Source organism: Megascapheus bottae, chromosome 15, assembly GCF_031878675.1.
Source record: "Megascapheus bottae isolate mThoBot1 chromosome 15, mThoBot2.hap1, whole genome shotgun sequence".
Taxonomy (NCBI): domain Eukaryota; kingdom Metazoa; phylum Chordata; class Mammalia; order Rodentia; family Geomyidae; genus Megascapheus; species Megascapheus bottae.
In genome coordinates this window covers 23,763,816-23,785,231 of record NC_143523.1, presented here as the reverse complement: position 1 = coordinate 23,785,231, position 21,416 = coordinate 23,763,816, and the positions used below count along the sequence as shown (strand labels likewise).

The window sequence follows — 21,416 nt, the reverse complement described above, 5'->3', positions numbered from 1 at the left end:
TCAAGGAGAGATGTTGTAGTTCCATGGCAAAATCTGAATAGATGACACAGAGATGTGCATGCCCCTTTTGCTGGTTCCATATGTACATGTTCTCAATAACCCCCCTTCCCCATGCAGTACGTTTGTTATACTGGACCAGTCCACATCATAAACACGTTTATAAGGGTTCATTCACAGTGTTATCCATTCTTTCCTTTTGCATTTGTGCATATAACAAGTATCTGCCATCACTAGAATTATCTAGAACAGCTCTGCCTACACCCCACCCTACACCCAAACTCTTAGCAACCCCTCTTCATTTTTAAACAGTTCTCTCACGACCTTAGATGGGTGCTGTGAGGATGGTCCTGCCAGAGCCTGGCTGCAATGCCACAAACTGAGATCAATGTAGACTTGGCAGCTGGGGAGGAGTAATGTGAGCTATGTCTTGAAAGTCATAAAGCCAAGATGCTTTTGCCTTTTCTCAATTTATTCAAGTGCTAACCAACAAAAACAAGATCTTATTTGTTAATAAGATCCTTGCCTGAAATGGCCTGAGCTTAGTTAGAAATCACTGCAGTGGAAAATACCGATTTCTTTTTTTTTCCTGAGAGTCAAACAAAACACAAACTCACTAATCCTCTAAGCCTTTGACAAACTCTCTTAAAGATTTAATCACAGTGTAAAACCCACATTTTTTTTTTAATTGGCAGTGTTTGGTTATCGATTGCGCAACTCTGAAGTAGTCAGCAATACAATCATCAGGTTGGTCTCTGTTCTACCTGGCGGGGATCTTTTGGCAATGTCTGTTAGATTGGTGTCCTGGTCTAGCCTTGCAAACTCTTTCCAGGGCAGACATGAAGACCTACTCTTTCAGCTGCCCAAGTTTTCCACTTAGAAGGTCCAGAATTTATTACCATGAACAAAGATAAAAGAAGGCTTGCTACCTTTCTAAGTGATTTTACGTAAGATTGCTTTACTAAAACTGAGTGTTTCCAGAAATACAGTTGCTCAGCTCTTTTGAGCCTTTGTGCTAATAAGATCATGGGACTTGTCTTAGCTTCCTGTGGGCCTCTGTGAGCTCAGCTGTCACCACATATCAGCCGAGGTCTCTGTGCCATGTTTTAAAGGCATTCATGGGCAAGGGCTCTGACTGGGGAGAATGAAGCCACGGGCAGTTGGCCTACAGAGATACATAGAGGGTGTGCAGCTTTGCCTGTCTGGTCCTCTAAATACTATCTCCCCCAAGGCTACTTTCTTCTTTCCAGTTCCCAACATGCCTGTGTTTATCTCCAGACACAAGTCTAAGGCAGAATTTCTCCTCCGGTTTCTGCAAGGCAACTAAGAGAATATTATGAGAACTCATGTGGTATAATGAAAAGAAAATCGAATTTAGATTGGAAAACCCTGAGTGTTTCAGCTTTTGCTACTTGTCTGGACTCGGATATCCACTTACTCCACTCCCTTAAGTTTCTCATCAGCAAAGTAAATAAATGTTGTTTTTATCTCACTAGGATTTCTGCTGAGCAGTTATGATAATCTAATATCTTGTTCATATGTTTATTTGTTTCCCACTGCTCAGTAGGTTTCATTACAGGATAGGTTCCAAGAGTTCAGTAACTTGTCATTTTGGTTCACCGCAGTGGTCCACTGCCAGGAATAACAAGCAGCACTTAGAGTGGGATCAGAATGAACTTCCAACGAGGGAAGGAAAGAAGGAATGAGAGACGAGAAGAGAGAGGGAAGGATGAGCAGTTTGGGAGGCATTGTTGCAATATAACCATTTATAAAGGTGACCTGTTAAATGGTGAAGTATCATCAGCATCACTGGTAACTGATGTTTGGTGCATGAATCACGCTAGGCCTATCTTTAGAAAAGGTCTAAGTTTAATCACAGTGCTTCCAGTTGAAGCCTTCCAATGACTAGACACTGCCCTGTGTGATCTTACCCTGGTTACAACACTTCTATCAGCCCCCCATCCTGCCACACCCTAAGCACTCTGGTATTCTTGACTTTCCACAACTATGCCAAGTTTGTTTCTGCCCTGTGTCTTTTTTTTAATTGTTGGGACAATGTATAGAGGGGTTACCGGTACATTTATCAGGTAATGGGTACATGACTTCTCACACATTGATACCCGTCTCATGTTTTTGTCCCTAGGCCCTTCCCTCCACCCTTGTTTTCCCCCTTGCCTTCTTCCCTATTTCAAATAAACATATATACAATAAACCAGGTAACAAAGTCAGATAATGTAACAATAGGAGATTAACCATACTCTGCCCTGTGTCTTAACCTCTTCCTTGCCCGGAGTACTCTGTGAAGCTGCAGAGCTGGCTTCGTAGTTATTGTCAGTGGCCTACTGTCACCTGCTCAGAGAAATTCTTCCTGTGCTTGCATCTATAGGAGCCCCCCCCCCAGTGTCACATCATCTCTCTACTCTTTGATCCATTGGCCAGTCTCCTCCCCAATGCCCAATAAATGCTCAAAAATATGTATTTCAGGGGCCGGGAGTTTGGCCTAGTGGCTCACACCTGTAATCCTAGCTATTCAGGAGGATGAGATCTGAGGATTTCAGTTCAAAGCCAGCCTGGGCATTAAAGACGTGTGAGACTTTTCTCTCTAATTAACCACTAGAAAACAAGAAATGATGCTATGGTTTAAGGGGTAGGGCAGTAGCCTTGAGCTGAAGAGCTCAGGGACAATACCCAGGCCCACAGTTCAAGCCCAACAACAAAAAAGTTCTAAATTCCTTATTTTTAATTGGTATATATTTTTCATATATTTTTATTGTAATTAATAGAAGGGTTACATTATATTCACCAGACAGAAGGTGCATTACTTCACATACATTGATACGCTTTCTCATGTCTTGGTCCCCATTTCCTTCTCCCCACCTCCACCCCTCATCTTGTTTTCCCCCTTCCCTATCCTATTTCAAATAAACATACATTTGTCATGATATTTCTATACATGCGTATACCCTACTCATCTCTCCCAGTTGGTTTTAACAAGTGTGATTTCCCCAGAATGTTGGAAGTCATGATTCAGTACTTACTGAGTACTCAAATCTACATCTCAAATTTTTTGAGATGTAGAAACAGCACTCTTACTAGGTACTGGTAGCTCTTGCCTATTTAAGAAGTTGAGTTCTGAGTATCATGGTTCCGTGTAAGAGTACGAGTTCAAGCCCCAGTAGCAACACACACACAAATACACACACACAAATAAGGGTACAGTTGGGTGCTAGGCTGTTTCCTGCTCTGAGACTGGGAGTCTTCTGACCCAGAGTGTGGAAGGGAAAGGGAGTGGGGTGGAAACAGGCAAAAGAAGTGAATGATGGGGACCTGCACTCGTTTAGTTTGGGTTTGTTTTCCATGGATCTTAGGAAGGCATGGAAAGAACCGTTTAGAGATCAAGGCATAATCTAGGGCTGGCTCTGCAGCCCTATTTTCCTGCCCACCCTAGGCAATTAGTACTTTTGTTAAATGAGGCTAAACTGAGTTGGATGAAAGTGAAACCCCAGTTCTGAAGTCCCATGAGTTGGTGAGGGGAGCTTGACCCTTTAACCTGATGATGATAAGATGATGTGGGTAAGCACAAGTCCCTTGATAGTTCTGAAACATATAGCTTTTCTAAATGGGATTTCTCCCATGTAACTTCTCCTGAAGTTACAAGGGAAACCTTGAACACTGCCTTTGTCACTTTCCTTTATTCTTTGCTTCCTTCTACTTTCCTAGAGCAGTTGGTGCTCTGGGGACATGGTCCCCTCATTTATTACATAGGGGTCAACATTGAACTGTAAATGCCTTCCAGCCATGCCCCCAGAGATGGGCTCCTACTGTATCAGACCTTGGCTAACACTCTCCCATCTGCTTTCAACATGCTGCATCTGACATTAACTAATGTCTCCTATTAGCATTAAAAGAAAACAATCTGGAAAAATTCACTCTCAAGCAGAGTTCAAACAGGCCACAAGTAGATGAGGAATCTCAATTGCACAAAGTTTGTTAAGATAATAACATATATATATATGCATTATGTACGTGTGTGTGTGTGTGCGTATGTGTGTTTGTGTGTGTATGTGCAAGCCACAGTCCATGAAATGGGTCAAGGAGGCAAAGTTAGATGCTACTGTGTGATGTATGCAAAAGAAGAGAAATTCTTCCAGTGTGGAAAAATAGCATGACCAAAAGAATGGAATGAGATGGAAAAAGAGTTTGGGAATCTTAATCCCACACTTACTGGTAATGGATTGAAATTCTGGTCCACCAGATGGTTATATCCATGGTCAAAAAAGGAGTGCCGTATTACCACATCAATGCCCTGATTGGCCAGCATTCCTAAAGTGTTCAGCCACCTATAAGGCAGAGGTAAAAGGTTACATTAGCACATTTTTTTGAAAGGCATCTAACAAATTCAGTGCAGTTTGTGACATACAAATACATATTAACCTCCCACCATCAAATGTACATAAAGTACTTTAATAGAAAAAGAGAACATTATTTTAAATATCGAACATACCATTGCAAGAGATTTCAACCCTTATCAAATTTAGTATCCTTGTTTTAGAGGAAAAGGAGCTGATATCCAAGAGTATAAAAGGAATTATTCTTGGGCATAGAGTCATTTCAGCTAATCACTTACCTTGTGTCACTAGAATACTAAGAAATACACGAGCTACCTACAAGGCCATTGCTATTGTTCCTGGCCACAAACCTTCAATCATAGAATCTGTACTCTACACATTCCATCCTTAAACATCTCCACTTGTACTCTGCTGATGTACATGTACCTTCCACAAGACTCTAACCTACACACACCTCTGAGCTTTGAAAGTGTAGTCCAGTCCTATTCAGAGATTCAAGCATGCTTCTGCCACATGTAAGCTGTGATGGGAGACCTGAATTGATCACATACTTATTACATGCTTCCCAAAGTGCTATCCTCTAGGTTCTACCACACCCACTCTTTGTTATTTACACAGTCAGTTCATTCATATCTTCGTGCACTCACCCACTTCTGAAACTTAGAATTGTAATTGTAATCAAACAATATATGGAAAACATGTGACTTAGCGATTCTAGCTTCACATGAAAGATAAAATATCAGTCTGTCTCAGTCTGTCCCAGGTGTAGGGGTGTGTGTGTGTGTGTGTGTGTGTGTGTGTGTGTGTGTGTGATGTCATCAATTACTCTCATTTCCCTCTTCCCTTCAACCTCATCTTCTAGACTCTGAGCCACTTGAAACTACTTCAGAAGCAGCCCAATACCACATACTCTCTGGCACATATCTGAGTCTTCATACACGTTTGACTGCTGCCCAGAACTGCCTTCCTATCTTCTTCTACCTCACCTCTTTCTATCTGGAAAATGTCTTTCCATCTCCTAAACTCTGCTGCTCAGCACCTACATCCCTCTTCCTTGAACTCTTATGGGTGCCCTCCCATCATTCCCATGCTTTCCCCATCAGGTACAAGTTCATCAGGCATAGACACAACGTTTGAACTCACACACAAAATACCCATCACAGTTTCTGGAACACTGTAGGTGCTCAGGACTCTTTAGGCTGAAGCATATCTGGAGAGAATTAGATTCTAGGAACTCTGCAAATCACCATTCAGCACATGGGAAAAATTACGCAGAGTTAGATTTCTCAAATCTGAAACCATATGGAGCTCCAAACTCATGACTTGTAGAAGAATTAAGAATTTTTTTTCTTTGCTGGAATAAAGAGCATTGCTAATTCCTATTTTATGAATAAATATTGTTCATATTTTCAAATATTTTTCACATTTACAATTTTTAGTGTGTACTCATAAAAATGAACACATTTACTGATGGTTAGACTCACAAAAGCAAAACAGAAGGCAAAGTAAAACACAAAAACAAAAATTTTAAATGAGTAGGAAACTCTGACCATAACATAGCAAAACCTATGTGTGTGCGTGTGTGTATGTGCACATGTGCATGGTGCTTGTTTTTGTCTAGCTGGGGACATTGTGACCTAGAGAACTGAAATGACTTTTGGAACATTACAGTGCTAAGCAACTTGCTTTTATTATTTTAATTAATTTGGCAATCCTGTAAAATCGGGCTACCCAGTTAAGCTTTACTTCTAGTATTGAGGCACAGTGGTAAATAACTTGTCAAGGATATACTGCAGTTGTATCGCAACATGAATTGTGTGTTTTCATGTGGAAAAAGAAAAATACAATAGAGTCAATATTTGACAAATATGTATATATATATATATATATGTAAGTGTGGCCTTTCATCTTCAATTTCTATGCTTCTTAGTGGAAGAAAAACCAAAAGAGGAGTAGATACATAATCTCCTGTCTGTGATCACCAGCCGCTTCAGTATATCATATGAGGCTGTGTCATATGTGAAAAGATTCCATGTTTCCGGTCATGTATCACTTATTTGATACTATGAATCAACTTACTCTCAGTGTAAGGATAGCTTCAGAGAATTCTTGCATGACTAAGGAAGTCCTGTGCCTTTCCAGCTCCAGGAATAGTATCAAATTTTTGTGTGAGACTTCCCCACAGCCTAACAGTAACTTGCAAGAATATATGTTGAACAAATGTTAATTAAGCTGAAGTTTGCTAGCAGTTGGCTCATTTCCCTTTCTGAGAGGGAAGAGTATTTACCCAAGCCCATCGTTCAGTACATATATCCAGAAACATATATTCAAGAAACTACAACTGGACCCTCAGCTGCCTCTGACACTCATAGTAAGAGTGGTTAGTGAGGAGGCCAATTCCATCCCCCTAGAAAGGGAGGTAGGGGAATGTTCATGAAAAAGATTTCTTTCTTTGCTCATGTAAAGAAAGTTGGCAAAATGACTGGTGTACCCCATCAAGGATGCTATCATTCAATGTAGATGCCAGACATTATGGGGTGTTGGGGACACAACAGCATGCTAAGGTTATATGTGAAAAATGTCAAAGGATCTCACAGTCCCGACTGGGTGACACTACTTCTGAGTTCTTGGTAGAGAATTCTGATTCATGCATACATTTTCATGTGCTTTTGGTTACTAAAAAAGAAATCACGCACACACACACACACACACACACACACACACACACACACGAATGCCATCTCCTTAGTTATGTGCTAGATTCCTGGAATGCCTCTCTTTTCTTTTTTTTCCCAGAAAACAACTTAAACCCCTTAGAGAACTAGACTTGAAGGCCACATTGCTGAGTGCTGGAAGTGGAGCTAAGGCCACATAGATGACAAGGAGATAAGAGGAAGACCTGCAGCAGAATAATCTAGTTTTATCTGATCTCTGTCCAACCAAGCATTGAGAATCTGAACTACAACCCATTCTGTTTATCTGTGTGCTGCATGGTAAACACAGAGATGAATACAGATCTGCTGGGCAGATCTGGCTAGTATTCACAAGAAGGAAGATCTCTGCTCCAGCTGACTCCATGATAATCTGTCCTATTTTCATTTCCATTAGGTGAAGAGTACTCAGGAAAATACAGTATAATTGGGCTGCTTGCTGGGCCTCAAAGCAGGGTCATTTGGTGACAGCATGCCAAAACTCGTTTCTGAGGTGATCGCTATAGTACCTTAGGCCAACCTGGCTTTGCATCCTTGCACTGGGGCACATGTCAAACCAGTGTGGGGAGTGTGGTTTTGAAAGGAACCTCTCAGCCACACAGGGTATTACACACGGATGCACTCCATTTCATTCATTTGATCCATGCTATTGAATGATTCTTCTGTTCTTGTCAATATTAGAAGCTGATATGGAGGGACCCAGGGAGGGTATCAGGGTGAATGACACTGACTTATCTTCATCTGCATGAGACAGGATTCCATCTGCAAAGGCAGTCTCCTTGGCTGGTGTGATTTGTCCTTCTCCAATATATTAAAGAACCTTGCCTCAATGGAGGGGAAACTGCATCTACATAATTAGGAACAGCTGTTAGTAGCAAAACACATAGCTGAGGGCAAAGCTGCGGAATTGGGAGGATGTGGCTCAGCCAGAGAGCCAGAGTCAAAAGACAATGGTGGATCAGGAACAAGTCCTGTAGTACATCCACGGTTCTGTTCCTAGCACATTACACTGGCAGGTCGGGGAAAAGCATGTAGGCTTCTGGCTTTTTCCATGTTATCTTCTAGATGACAACAGTAGCTCTCAAGGTCATTTTCTCCTCTCCTCCAGATGTTTCTGCATATTATTGCTACAGTCAAAGTTTTACAACACAGGCCATATTTCATTCCCTTCTCCAAAATCTTCCATTTCCTTTATGAAGTTTTCATGATTTGGTGGTAAATTCTCTCCCTAGCCTAAGCCCTCCTGATAATCATGCAGTGAACAAGACTCTAGTCCCATTCAGCATTGTCCCCTCAACTGTGATTTGTCTCAAATGTTCCCTCCATCTGAAATGTCTCCCCTCTGTGGCCACCACCAATCTTCACCCATAAAATTAATCCCCTGTGATGATTCAATGTTATCACAGGACTGTCACAATTCCATGATGGTCTGTCAGGGAATTCTTCATTCCTTTGCACGTCTGCCACTTTCCTTTCCTGGAAAGGCCACATGAGGCTGAAAGATATGTAGTCCCCCATATTAGCAATGGATTGGAGTTTGGAGAACCCTGCCCTGGGAGTCTGAGCTGTGCTACGAATAAAGGGAGTGACCTTGGTCAATGTCTTCAACTTTGTCTTTCCTTCCATTTTTTCACCTGTCATGTGATGATTATGACAGCATCTATTTCATTGGCTCACCATAAAGACAATTGCATTGATCTCCCTGGTTATTAAACTATTAAATATATATAAAGCACTTCAGATATCACTTGGCAATGGTAAATACTACAGAGTTAAAAGTATTGTTATTATGGTATTTGTCTCTGACAGCTTTACAATGTGGCTATTTCTTCTCCTAGTTTCTCCAGTCATGTGCCTGGAAGGCGGAAAAGAAACCATGCCTATTGTTAACCTCTCTCCCAGAACCATGATAAAAATTAACTGAGAAAGTGTTTGTTGTTTGTTCTGTGGTTTGGACAGTGGACTAATGAAATCAAGTTACCATTACTTTTGTTGTTGTTACCACTCCTATATTCACTCTGGTGCTTAGTGTCTACAGAAGACATGAATCGAGGCTTGTGAAATGGGTAAATATTTCCCTAAAAGGATAGATGAAGAACTTCACCAGGAAACGAGCCTGGTCCTGCAATGAGCTGAATAGGAAACATATCACTGTTTCCTATCCATCCATCTCCAGAGTCCCTGGGAGTGAAATTACAGATGTTACTTACAAGAATCCTGCAGCATAGGAATCTGACAGATTGTTTGTGCCTCCCGCGGAGGTGGTCACCACACCTTCCAGCCAAATCTTCTTTCCTGGCGTGTATGTGTTAACCACCTGTTTACATGACAAAAGCAGAAGGGGCTAATGAGAGCTTAAAAATGATTCCCAAATGAGAAGCAACACTATTCTTTAAAGGAAGTGCCTCTGACTCCCAGCTCCCAGGCGGTCGTGACTGCACTTTGTTTCATGATGAGGCACTCAGTAAAGTGAGTTGTCTACACACATACAAAAGTATTAATGCTGACACACGTCCACTTAATGAAACAGGACTGAAAATATGGGAAAAGTAATGCATTGTGGGGTGTTAGCTATCTTCAGGGATGCAGTGACCTTCATTGGAAAATAGAAGTTATATCATGTTTTCAAATTATTGAAAAGCAACATTACTTTTAGTACTCTCGTTTACAGTACTTCTATGATAACATATACTTGTTTAAGAATCAGAGGTCATGAACCGTGGGAGAGTGGAGAGAAATGTTTTGGACAGGTTTTATAATAAGTAAGGTATGGATATTGCAATCACATTTTGAAAATAACTGAGTGTCAAAAGAAAATTCCCTGACCTATACAGGTCAGAGCTTCCAGTGGACGCAGCTATATGCATGTCTTCTCAGCAGAGGTCAACTTCCCTGTCCACAGTGTTGTCCACGGAGGTTTTTTTTTGTTTTGTTTTGTTTTTTTTGCCAGTCCTGGGCTTGAGCTCAGGGCCTGAGCACTGTCCTTGGGCTTTTCTCAAGGCTACTACATTGCCACTTGAGCCACAGCACCACTTCCAGCCTTTTTCTATGTATGTAGTACCGAGGAATCAAACCTGGGTCTTCGTGCATGGTAGGCAGGCCCTCTACCACTAGGCCAAACTCCTGGCCTTTGTCCATGGAAGTTTTGAAACAATCCACTGTGATTTTCAAATCAGACACTGGCAGATCAGGGTGTGGATACACCAGATAGCAATCATTCTTAGGAGCAAATAGTCTAATAAATCATATCAGAAATGATTGAAAATAGAGCCCAAGTCAAAGGCTTTGCCTAAATGTTATTTATTTTAGAATAATGACAAAGAATAGAAATGAATTAACAGACTGGGAGAGAAAAGAAGGGGAAATTGGATCAAAGGATGGCAACATGTTTCCAGTCTAATAGGGGTTTGCGGAAAAGCCTTATATGATGTCAAATTGCACGCCCCATCCCCCAGGGGATGTAATGGGAGATATTTATCCCTGTGCTTCTATATCCCAAAGCCTATGATGGGTCTCCTCTCTCCCCATTTCATATGCTGGCCTGAATGCTAAGCAGATTCCCTGAGAATTTGATGTCTCTTTTCAGAAAAATCCCAGAGTAGGAAAAAGAGAAGTGATATCCCACCATGATATGCTAGCAGCAAGGTAATTGCAGCCTGCCCACGACCACACCTTTGGTCTCTACAACAATGGCTATAAAAAGAGGTAGAACTGGAAGATACTGCTAGTAGCCAGAAATGCATTTAGGTCCCACTGCCCACCAATTCTTCTCCTAGATATATATACCAAATGAATTCTCCTGCAACTTTCTACAGAGAGAGGATGAGGATATTCACTATGTTACTCTTCATGGCAGGTATCCATTGCCAGGGAAGGGAAAAGTGAGTTACAGTGGAAACATACTATGAAATAGTATGCAGGAGTTGGAATAATAAATAAATCCATAATGACAGGACTATGCCTTAAAACTTAAGTGGGAAGATGTTTTTCTAAGGAACAGAATGTGATTTATGGCATGATATGATTTATATAATCATTCTCATTCATATCCCCAAATAAATAGTCAATTAAAACAGGTTTTTCTTAAGGACATATATCACACCCATAAGAAAGACATGTTAAAGTAGGGGGTAGAAAATTAAAACAAGACCTTTTATGAACTGATAATACTTTGCTATGAGTTTTAATTTAATTACTTATCTATTCACACACATACACATACATATACACAGAAAGCCAACCTTAAGGACCATATTCTCTTTACTTCTGCTTAAATACTCCATTTCCCATTTTGTAGAGAGTATGCCTTATCTGGAAATTAGTTTAAGATTTCTGTTACCTGATGTTACCAAAAGGTAAACCAGACCCCTGCACCCTACTCAATACTACTCAGAATGTTCAACCTCAAAGGAATCCAGATATCATAAAAATAAGACTTAAATTTAATACTTTTAAAGGGCTGAAGTCTTGGTATGTGATAGCTATCTATCTATGTATCTATCTACCCATATATCAGCAAATGGATATTATAGTTTAAATAGGCAAATAACCACAATGAAGACAGAGACTATAAACTAGGAACTCTGAATTCTATCACATGCTACCTCTGAGACTTTCAGCAGTTATTACCTTGGATTTTGAATTCTTTATTAACATCCAAAGTCATGGATTTGAAATAGAGTAACTCTTAAGTATCTTCTAAATGTAAAATATAAACATATGTTGGTATCTTTTTTTTTTTGCAGGTCATGGGTCTTGAACTCTGGGCCTGGGCATTGCCCCTGAGCTCAGCTCAAGGCTACCACCCTACCCCTAGGCTGGGCAACCCTTGAGCCAAACCCCACTTCCCATTTTCTAGAGGTTAATTGGAGATAAGAGTCTCAAGTCCTTTTGTGCCCAGGCTGGCTTTGAACTTTGATCCTCAGATCTCAGCCTCCTGAGTGGCCAAGATTATAGGTGTGGGCCACCACACCTAGCCTGTATTGGAATCTTGTACTTAGAATATCTCTTTGCTCTTATCACTCAAAGATTAAAAATGTCTTTGATTATGGAAATTTAAGTTAAATAATAATAGAAAACAAAACAAAACAAAACAAAAAAGGTGGTGCAACTTTTATCTGGTTGTCTCAGAAACCAAGAGAGAATAGAAGAAAATAGAGTAGAGTAAACCACAGGAGTGAATGAAATTGTCTAGGAAGAATTTATTAAAAGAAGGCTAAAATATTAAGGCATTGCTAAATTTGTGTTCATTTATTCTGCACATATTTATGGAGCCCCTGCTAAAATGCCAAGGCAAGTTGTAGGAGCAGGGGTACAGCATCCAAACAGATCATCACCACTCTCATTGACTTTTACTGTATTCAGGGGAAGTAGACTAACAATAAATAAGTAAACGGATAGAAGGAACATAATTAAAAATAAGTAATGAGTGATCGTTGTCCTTAATGTACTATGTTATCTCTCACCTCTTCTGCTGCCCCTTGGTTATCTCATATTGTTACAGTATTTCACCTTGTTATCTGATAGAGTGTATGTATGCATATTTGGTTATTTGGGAAAGGGGGAAAACAAGATGGGGGCAGGAGTGGGGGGGTGGAAATGGGGAACAAGACACGAGAAAGGGTATCAGTGTTTGTGAAGTAATGCACCTTTTATCTGGTGAATATAATGCAACCCTTCTATTAATTACAATAAAAATATATGGAAAAAAAATAAGGACCAAGAAAGAGGTGAAACAGTACGATGGTAGAAGGAAGTGACTTGGCAGGAGGAGAGGGCTGTGACTAAAGTGGTCAAAGAAGGTCCCTCTGACAAGTAGTATCTCTGTTGTGATCAGGTGAAGAAAGAGCCAGCTCTTTAAGGTTCTAGAAGAAAGGCCTGGTAGAAACAGTACTGTAGATCACAGAACCAAAGAACGCCCAGAGTAGAGTGAGAGGAGGAAGGACGGAAGAAAATGAGGTCAAGGAGGAAAGGAGAGTGTTTTCATTTTGAGTGGGATGGAGGGCTTGGGAGATTCACTCAGAAAGGAATCTCATCAGACTTACGTAAGATCACCATAGTTGGATGAAGTCACGTATATGTATGTGAAAAGATAGTGGGATGTGCAAGGTAATATGCAAATGAAGAGTTCTGCTATTCCTGTGATCCATTTGAGCTTCAATTTCCCTAATCCTTTGGTGGAACAAAACTTAACACCTGTTTGTCAAAGCATAAATGACATGAGGGCTAATCTCAAGAAGATTCTGAGATAGTGGAAAGCAGTATTTCCTCGACCTAGCAGATTATTTAAGCTCCTGTAGGAGATGTGTGAATTCAAAGGAACTAGGGCTACAGTTTGGTGGTAGGATTCCAAATTGCCATTTGTGACACAAAAAAGAAATCCAATAAGCTTTCTAGAAACTCTGACTCATTAGCACTTGGAGGGCAGGGAATCATATCTTAATTTCTTCTCTCTCTGCTTCCTAGTGGAGTATCTGTCACAAAACCAGATTCATTGGAGATTGTGGTCCTCTAGTCACATAAAGAAGCCCATGTAGTTTCAGACCTGCCCTTGTACTACCTTTCAGGAAACCATCACTCTTTAACAAAGTCATACGATTTAAGAAAGGCCCACTATCCTGGTCAAAAAATGAAATGCCATTGTCTATTGCCAAAACAACCATAGAGATGAGGAAATAAAAAGGCATCCAGAGAAAACATTTAAGAATATGAAAGATTTAATGAGAGGAATAATTGGTGGTTTGCCAATCATTAGCATATCCTGAGATCTTGATTTTCGAGAGAAAAAGAGAAATCCTGATTTCCTTAGCAAATAATTTATGTGTCAAGGCCAATGAACTCAAAAATCTAAAACGCAAATTACCATCCAGAATGATTTTACAAAGAATCAAGCTCATTATACTGTTCCACTACTGAAAACCAGGAGACAATGATGTGTTTCATGATCGACAATATTTATTTTCTTGGAAGGTGACACACATGCTAAGCTGGGAAGGGAAATTTGTGTGAGCTGGTTTTATTTCAAAAGGAGTTCAGTGGCTGGGAGTTTGGCCTACTGGTAGAGTGCTTGCCTAGCATGCACGAAGACCCGGGTTTGATTCCCTGGTACCACATACATAGAAAAAAGCCGGAGGTGGTACTGAGGCTCGAGTGATAGAGCTCTAACCTTGAGAACGTCCAAGGACAGTGCTCAGGCCCTGAGCTCAAGCCCAGGGCTGGCAAAAAAAAAAAAAAGTAGTTCAAAGCCTAGCTCATTTAAATAAAGACTTGGTTACAGAAAATGGTTAGATATGTAAACTTCTGCATACACAGGATTCTGCAAGAACATCTGAATTATCTTCTAACTTGCCAGGAAATTTGGAAGGAAACAATCTAAAACTTGCTGTCATAGACCCTTAAGATGTAGAGGATTTGTTTAGCATGCATAAGAACCAAGTTTGATCACCACTGGCCCCTTTCCCTCCACCTGGGAGATGGTCAGAAGCACACATTCTAGATGCAGATAAGCTACTTATGAGTCCTGCCTCTACTGTTGATTCATGGTGTGACTTTCTGCATATCTTGTGTTACCTCTCTGTGTTCTATCATGAGTCTAGAATCAAAAATATCTGCCTGTGAGGTTTTTATGACAGGGAAATATCCTAAATCTCTTACATACCAGTATTTAGAGTACAGAGAGCACTTAAACCAAAAGGTTTTTTGTATACCATTTTCCATGTCCAAGACATATGAGCTGGTGTTTGAATGAATGTAACATAAGCATTGACTACTTTTTCTTCAGACACCACTTGGGGTGATGAGTAACAGCCCAGAGGTACATGAAGCTGCAGGGAAGTCTATTTTAGAATTTAAAATGTGTACAGACACTTCACATAAACACAATAAACATGCAGTGTAGCATATCTGTACCCACTCTTAACAGAGACAATTCCCATCCACACACAGTGGGGTAAAACTTTGGCATGAAACCTAAATCCTTTACACAAAATATCTTCTGAAGGGATTAGTCCTAGAAAGTATTAGTGTTCAAGGTTGTAGGAATAGTTGGTACAAATTAACAAAAAATCTCTGAGCATTTTCTGCCCGGGATATGGTGGGAGACATGAGGAGTTATGTGTCCCTGAGAAGCAGAAAATACCAACATGGTGGTGTACATAGGAAGTTGGGGCTTAGAGAGTGGGTGCTGGTTGGTAGGGCCTGGGGAGAAGAAGAGAGAAAAAGTCAGGAAAAAGCAGATGGAACCAGCTGCAAAATTCCCTTTAGAAAGTAAAACTTTGCTACAAGGCTGTAGTTCAACACTGTGGTTTTCTGAGTAAATATGATTCTCCCAGTGCTGGAAGAGAGAAAATTAGAGAACATTGGAAAGAAAAAAGGTTCCCGGTGAGAAATGAGGTACCAGTGAAGGTTCTTTTAAGGGATACATTGTCGGGGGTGGTGGGGAGGGAAGTACAATGCTGAGATTACTGAAGTGAGGGGGGAGAGAATTTTTCTGCTCAGCTGCCTTCTTGTTCTTTTGTTCCCAAATTCACTCTAGCCTCTGGCTTCATGTGATTTAGGGAGCTTTGAGGCACCCACACAACAGTCCAGTTAGTGGCTGGTGGCTGTTCAGAAACCCTTGGATCAGCTAGGGCAGAGCCAGTCATAAAAGGGAAAGCCTTCCATCTATTTTTCTTAGTATTGTAGGGTCAGGGCTATCAGGACTGGTTCAATACACTGAGGGAGGAAGAAAAAGGAAGAGTAAATGGGAAGGGAAGAACGGGAGGAAAGAGAGGAAGAAGAAGTAAAAAAGGAAGAGGCTGGAGGAAGGGAGGAGAAGAAGACACATTTCTTAGGGCCAACATCCTTGATTAAAAAAATAAGTTTGATCTTCTCTACCACTTTGAATCTTAAAAAAGTAAAGAGAAAAAAAACCAGTAAAAATAGGCAAATAGCCATTTATGTGGCCCGTGTTCAAGCCTGGGCTTCCTTTTCCTGTATGTCCTTGATGACCTGCCTTCCAACACTGTGATGTAAGTCTTTTTCCAAGACTCCTGAGAGCCGAGCTTCAGCCACTGGCTAGGCGAGAGATGGTAGCATTTTGTAGCAGCAGACATGTTGTTTATGGTTATCCAAACCAACACCTTCCTTAATGAGAAAGGAAGCAATAAAACAGGAAGAGCAGACAGGCCACCTGGGCTAATCAGCCTTGGCAGGAAGCCTCCTCCCAAGAAGCTGGAGTCCATTAACTCCAGCCTCTCATCCACATGGAAACTCACTTCCCCAGGACTTCAGAAGAACTGGTATCTCTCTGAGTAATCAGAACTTGCCCTCTATTATAGTTGAGTACAGAGAGATGATAGATAGATAGATAGATAGATAGATAGATAGATAGATAGATAGATAGGTAGGTAGGTAGATAGATAGATGGAGAAATAGAAAGATAGTCTCAGAAAGTTGCTGCTGTCGTTGCTGTTGGTCACGGGGCTTGAACTCAGGCCTCCGCACTGATAGAGCTCTATCACTTTAAGCCATAGCACCACTTCCAGGTTTCTGGTGGTTGATTGGAAATAAAAGTCTCATGGATTTTCTTGCCCTGGTTGACTTCAAACCGCCATCCTCAGATCTCAGCCTCCTGAGTTGTAAGATTACAGGGGTGAGCCACCACACCCAACTTCAGAAAGCTTCTTCAGCTTAACTTCACACAAAACTCTTTCTTGCCTTTCAGGATTCCTTCTTGAATTTTGAAATGGTCATGATGAAAGCTCCTTTTTCCATATCTCTTATATGTCTTTTTACCTTACGCTAATGTGCAATTTTAGAGGAGATTTTGGTTACATATATCCCTTGGATCTGCTGGCAACAGAGATATATAAAAGGAAACCTGAATCTATCTCCTATCTGTCTGTCCTATCAATCAATCCAAAGGTCCTTTCAGAAGAGGAGGAGGAGGAGATTATATTCGTTCTGTCTTTTCCTTCCTCATTGATCCTTCCCGAATTCTCTGTGTAACCATTCCTCCCTTGGTCTCTCTGCCTCTCATCTTTCTGTGCTTGTTCTCTTCTCTATCCTATCTTCCTCATTGGCAATGACTAACCTTGAATGGTTCCTGTTCCCACCAGCAATGCTGAACCATTTGTGCTGGCCGTGAACTCTGTTTCATCAGTTGAAGGATGAGCTACAAATAACCTGTCACTCCTTAGCTTGCTCCCCACCTCCTTCCTCTGCTCCTTCCCTTGCTGTCTTGCTTGAAAAAAGTTAATATATATTAATAATAGTATAAGCTGAGAAGTTTCATTATTCCTTTTTTGATGACATTAAAAGCAGTGACCAGGGACCCACAGCTTAAGATGCTGACCACTTGAAACTTCCTACTGCCCTCAGTGCCCCTTCTCCATCTCTCATCACAACACTCACCACAGACACTACTTTGGAACTACTGCATACAGTGTTGCCTTAGACTATTACTGGTTGCATTCTCTCCCCATGCTCCTCTCACTCACATGGTCTGATCATTGTTATTTCCTCTATGAAACATTCCATAGAACTTCAGGAAGCTATTTCTTCCTTTCACATTCCAAAGTTCTTTGAACCTATCTCTGACCTTGACAATATTGCACTTGAAGGTAAATTTCTATTTCTTTTTTTATCCCCTCCTTTTCTTATACCTAACATAATTCTGGACAGTTGCTTTGATTATCAAATTCTTTCTTAAGCAAATGAAAGAGAATAGTCTACTACCTACATTTCACAGAAGACAACTAACAACCCCGAGATATCAAGAGCAAATACCAAATGCTCATGTTCTCAGGGTAGGGCTCTGTGACTTTCTAATTGAATTTTCCTGCTTGAAAAGACTCATGAGCTTCTGGTTGGCTAAACTCTCTCCACATTTAACATGTCCTTCTTAGGTTATGTGAGCTGGGCTATTCTGAGCTCGGCCATTTCCATATCTCATCACATTCCTCCTGATTTATTTCTTCTGTCTAATGTACTTCCTGTCAGTTTCATTAATTTTTTTCCCTTGTGTAATTTCTCTTTATCATCTCTCTGTTCCGGAGTGCTGTATTTGTCCATTTTCTTTGGGTATCAGATCAATTTTTAATTTGTGGCTTCTGTTTCTGTGACATTTTTAGAATTTAAAATTGCACTTTCTGTTCTTCTTATCTCAAACCACAGAGAAGCAATTGAGTGTAATTGCAACAAAACATAAAATTAAAATGAGAACATATATAAACAAGATAAAGTCACCAGAGAGACAAAGAAATTATGAGCATATGCAAGCAGATGGGGAAGAAATTTTCATAGAGTCCCAAAGCAATGAATATTTTCAAGGATAAGCACTAATAGGAAGAGACCAGAAATCAGATATTGGCACTTACATAGTCATATTCTCTTTCCCAGTCCTTTGCTATGCTTCACCAAGGCTTGCTGGATGCTTAATAGACAGCAACCATTAGCCTCAGTGGTAATTTAATTTACCCTTAGAGCCAACTCTGTAATCCTCCCATTCCATGTTGAAACATTGGAAGATCACCCCCAAATTGCCTCTTTTTCCTGATGAGCTTTTTGTTCCTAAGCAACTGTTTATTCCCAGGGTAGTTCTGCTGAGATCCATGGAGATAGCACATTCCTTTATATTATCGTTCATTTGCATAAAATAGACCCTCCCTTTGCATGGACCAAGAGTCTGTACACATGAAACATGTGGATGGAGGTCAGTGGGTGGAAGTCATACCTTGCAACTCATTCATCCTTACTTGCCTAATCCCATGACAGACACCCAACTTCCATTTGACCTTCACTTTAGGGCAGCTGCTCCAAACTATTAAATGCGTGTGGGGTCACCAAGAATGTTTGGTATACTTCTTTAAATTACATTGTATTACAATACCATGGTATTCATAGTTAAAAAATGAAGTAAAGACTCTTAGAAAGAAGGAAGGCAGCAAGGAAGGAACCTTTTCAAATACTGAGGAAGCCAATTGTTCAATTTAGTATTCAAAAAGCAATCATACAGACAGTACTTTTGGAAATACTTCCCTTCTGTCTGGGATTTCACCAACGCCTTCCTAAGTTTATTGAATTGCTAAAAAAAATAATAATATCAAAAAGTGTTATTTCCTCCTCTGATTCCTCTAGGAGATGAGGACACAAATCGTAGAGTCCAAGTGACTTAAGCCAAAGTGGCTCTTCTTGGTTCTTATGTCATTGTATTGGCGTCAGCCCAGCTCTTGACAGTGTACCATCTGCACTGTGTCCTCAACATCTCTCCCTCTCATCCCACTTATCCCCAGATTGTACGATTCTCAACTCCCTCTCTTGACTCATCGCCCATGTAGACGATTAGCCTTATTCTAATGGAAGGAAAAAGTGTGTAGATCATCCGGAAGCATGAAGTGTCCAAACAGATCTATGTTTGGCTTCCAAAAGTATGATGCAGATTTTCATATAACCACATAATTGTCTCTCTGTTCAGAAAATGAGAATTCTTTTCTAAATGGCAGTCCAAATTTGGAGACCACAGCTGCTTATAGCAATTGAGTCATTGCCTTTCAAGTGCCAAAAATATCACCTATCATGGTCTCCAGGGTTCAAAGGAGAGGAAGGGGGAGGGGGAGAAAGAACAAGTGAAGAAGAAAGGTGGCTTGGAACATCTTTCATCAAAGAAATTATAATTAAAAAAACAACTATAACAACTACAACAACAACAATAGCAATAAAAGAAGTCAATAGGATTTGACAAAACAATGCCTCCTGTGACTTTCCTAACCTCCATAAGAAAGAGAGAGTACCTTCCTTGTTACAGACAAAGATACAAAATAGAGAATGCCCACAGCCACACAGCCAAGTCTACATTCTAGCTCAGGCTATCAGCCTTGAAAGCCTGTGCTTTAATTCCATGCAAACAGTCTCACTACAGATTTATCAAAGTACTTTCCCATAGCTCTATTTTGGTAGGGAATCACCCCTTTTCCCACAGCAGTGGGCCCCATGGACTGATGGTGGTTGTCAAGACTTCTCTTAATGTCTACTAAGAGACAAGAAACACGGACTCCATTTCCACCTTTTGGATGAATTTCCAGGTCCATAGTTATTAAAGTAGTTACCAAAACCATCTCCAATCTAGTTTTGTGAATTTTTAAGAAAGATTTAAGCCAATCTGCCCAGTTTGTACTTTGCACCTCCATTTTTCACACTACCTCCTTTTCACCTGAAGATGGAAGAAATAGTTGAGTAAAAATTTTCAACAATCATAGTTCAACAATCCTACTTTGGTTCCAGCTCTACTTTCTCCAAGGTAGGCACATGGTGGGCTATAGTGATAGACTCATCATTGGAGTTCTGACAATTGGCTCCAAGCTATTTTCCTGATGGAAAGACTACCCTGCATGGCCAATCTCAGAGAAGCCCTGAGCCAGCAAGACTTCCAGTAGATACTAATGTAATGTAGCATCTGGCAAGAGCTTTGAAAAGGACAATTAGGAAAGAAAACAAATCAGAGAGAACTAGCAAGGCCGACTAAATGAGATGAGAAGGATGGAACTGTGACAGGCTGTACATTTTTTTACAAAATGACTACAGACTACTCTGGTCTTATATGCTTGTGTAGATCCTTTTGTTTGTTCTGATCAACTTGCTCAGCTGACACTCTACTGCTTGAGCCATGGCTCCTGCCTGACTTTTTGCTGGTTGTTTTGGAGCTGGAGACTCACACATTTTTCTGCCTGGGCTGGCAGACATCAGGATGTCAGGCTCTCATTCGTCTGAGTAATTAGGATGGCAACTGAGAGTCATTGGCCCCTGGGTAGTTTGTGTCTTTTTTTTTCTTGAAACTTTATGAATTTTGGTGACTGCTTCAATGAACAAAATATGTCTGAAGCAATGGTGTGTGTGTGTGTGTGTGTGTGTGTGTGTGTGTGTGTGTGTGTGTGTGTGTTGGCCTCTTGGGGAAGGTACATAGGAAATTCATACATTGACATACTAGCTTTCTGCAAGTAAGGTTCTACCTGATAGTTGATACCTTTCGTAAAGGTATGTCATCCTTGGTTGACTCTTGGATATATAGGAATAAATAGTTCTTAGGAATGTCAATAGTCAAGAGCAGTATGAATGTGATCATTCTCTAATCCAAGATAAATCCGTTGGAAGAAGAAAATAACAAAGTAAATCTGGTCCACCTCTCTTTTTTAAAAAAACTAAACTCAATTTATAAATAAACTATTACAATATTTATTATTAAATTAAAGAAGCACCTTCCTTCCCCCAAACCAACTGAGAGTTGTGTTTAATTTTGAATGGAGGGCCAAGTTAGAAGGATGAAGAGAAATTTTATTTTCACAAACATTGTTAGGTTTTCCATGTGAAGTCTTTCTGTCACTTT

General features: G+C 40.4%; 1 protein-coding gene across 1 annotated transcript in view; it reads right to left on the bottom strand.

Moving 5' to 3' along the window:
• Hpse2 (heparanase 2 (inactive)) overlaps window positions 1–21,416 on the bottom strand; it is a 413,903-nt gene that overhangs the window by 95,702 nt on the left and 296,785 nt on the right. The window contains exons 8-9 of the mRNA XM_090346101.1: window positions 9,268–9,374; window positions 4,223–4,337 (exon numbers count right to left, since the gene is read on the bottom strand). Coding sequence (XP_090202227.1) covers window positions 4,223–4,337; window positions 9,268–9,374 — 222 coding nt within the window. The remainder of the gene's footprint in view (window positions 1–4,222; window positions 4,338–9,267; window positions 9,375–21,416) is intronic.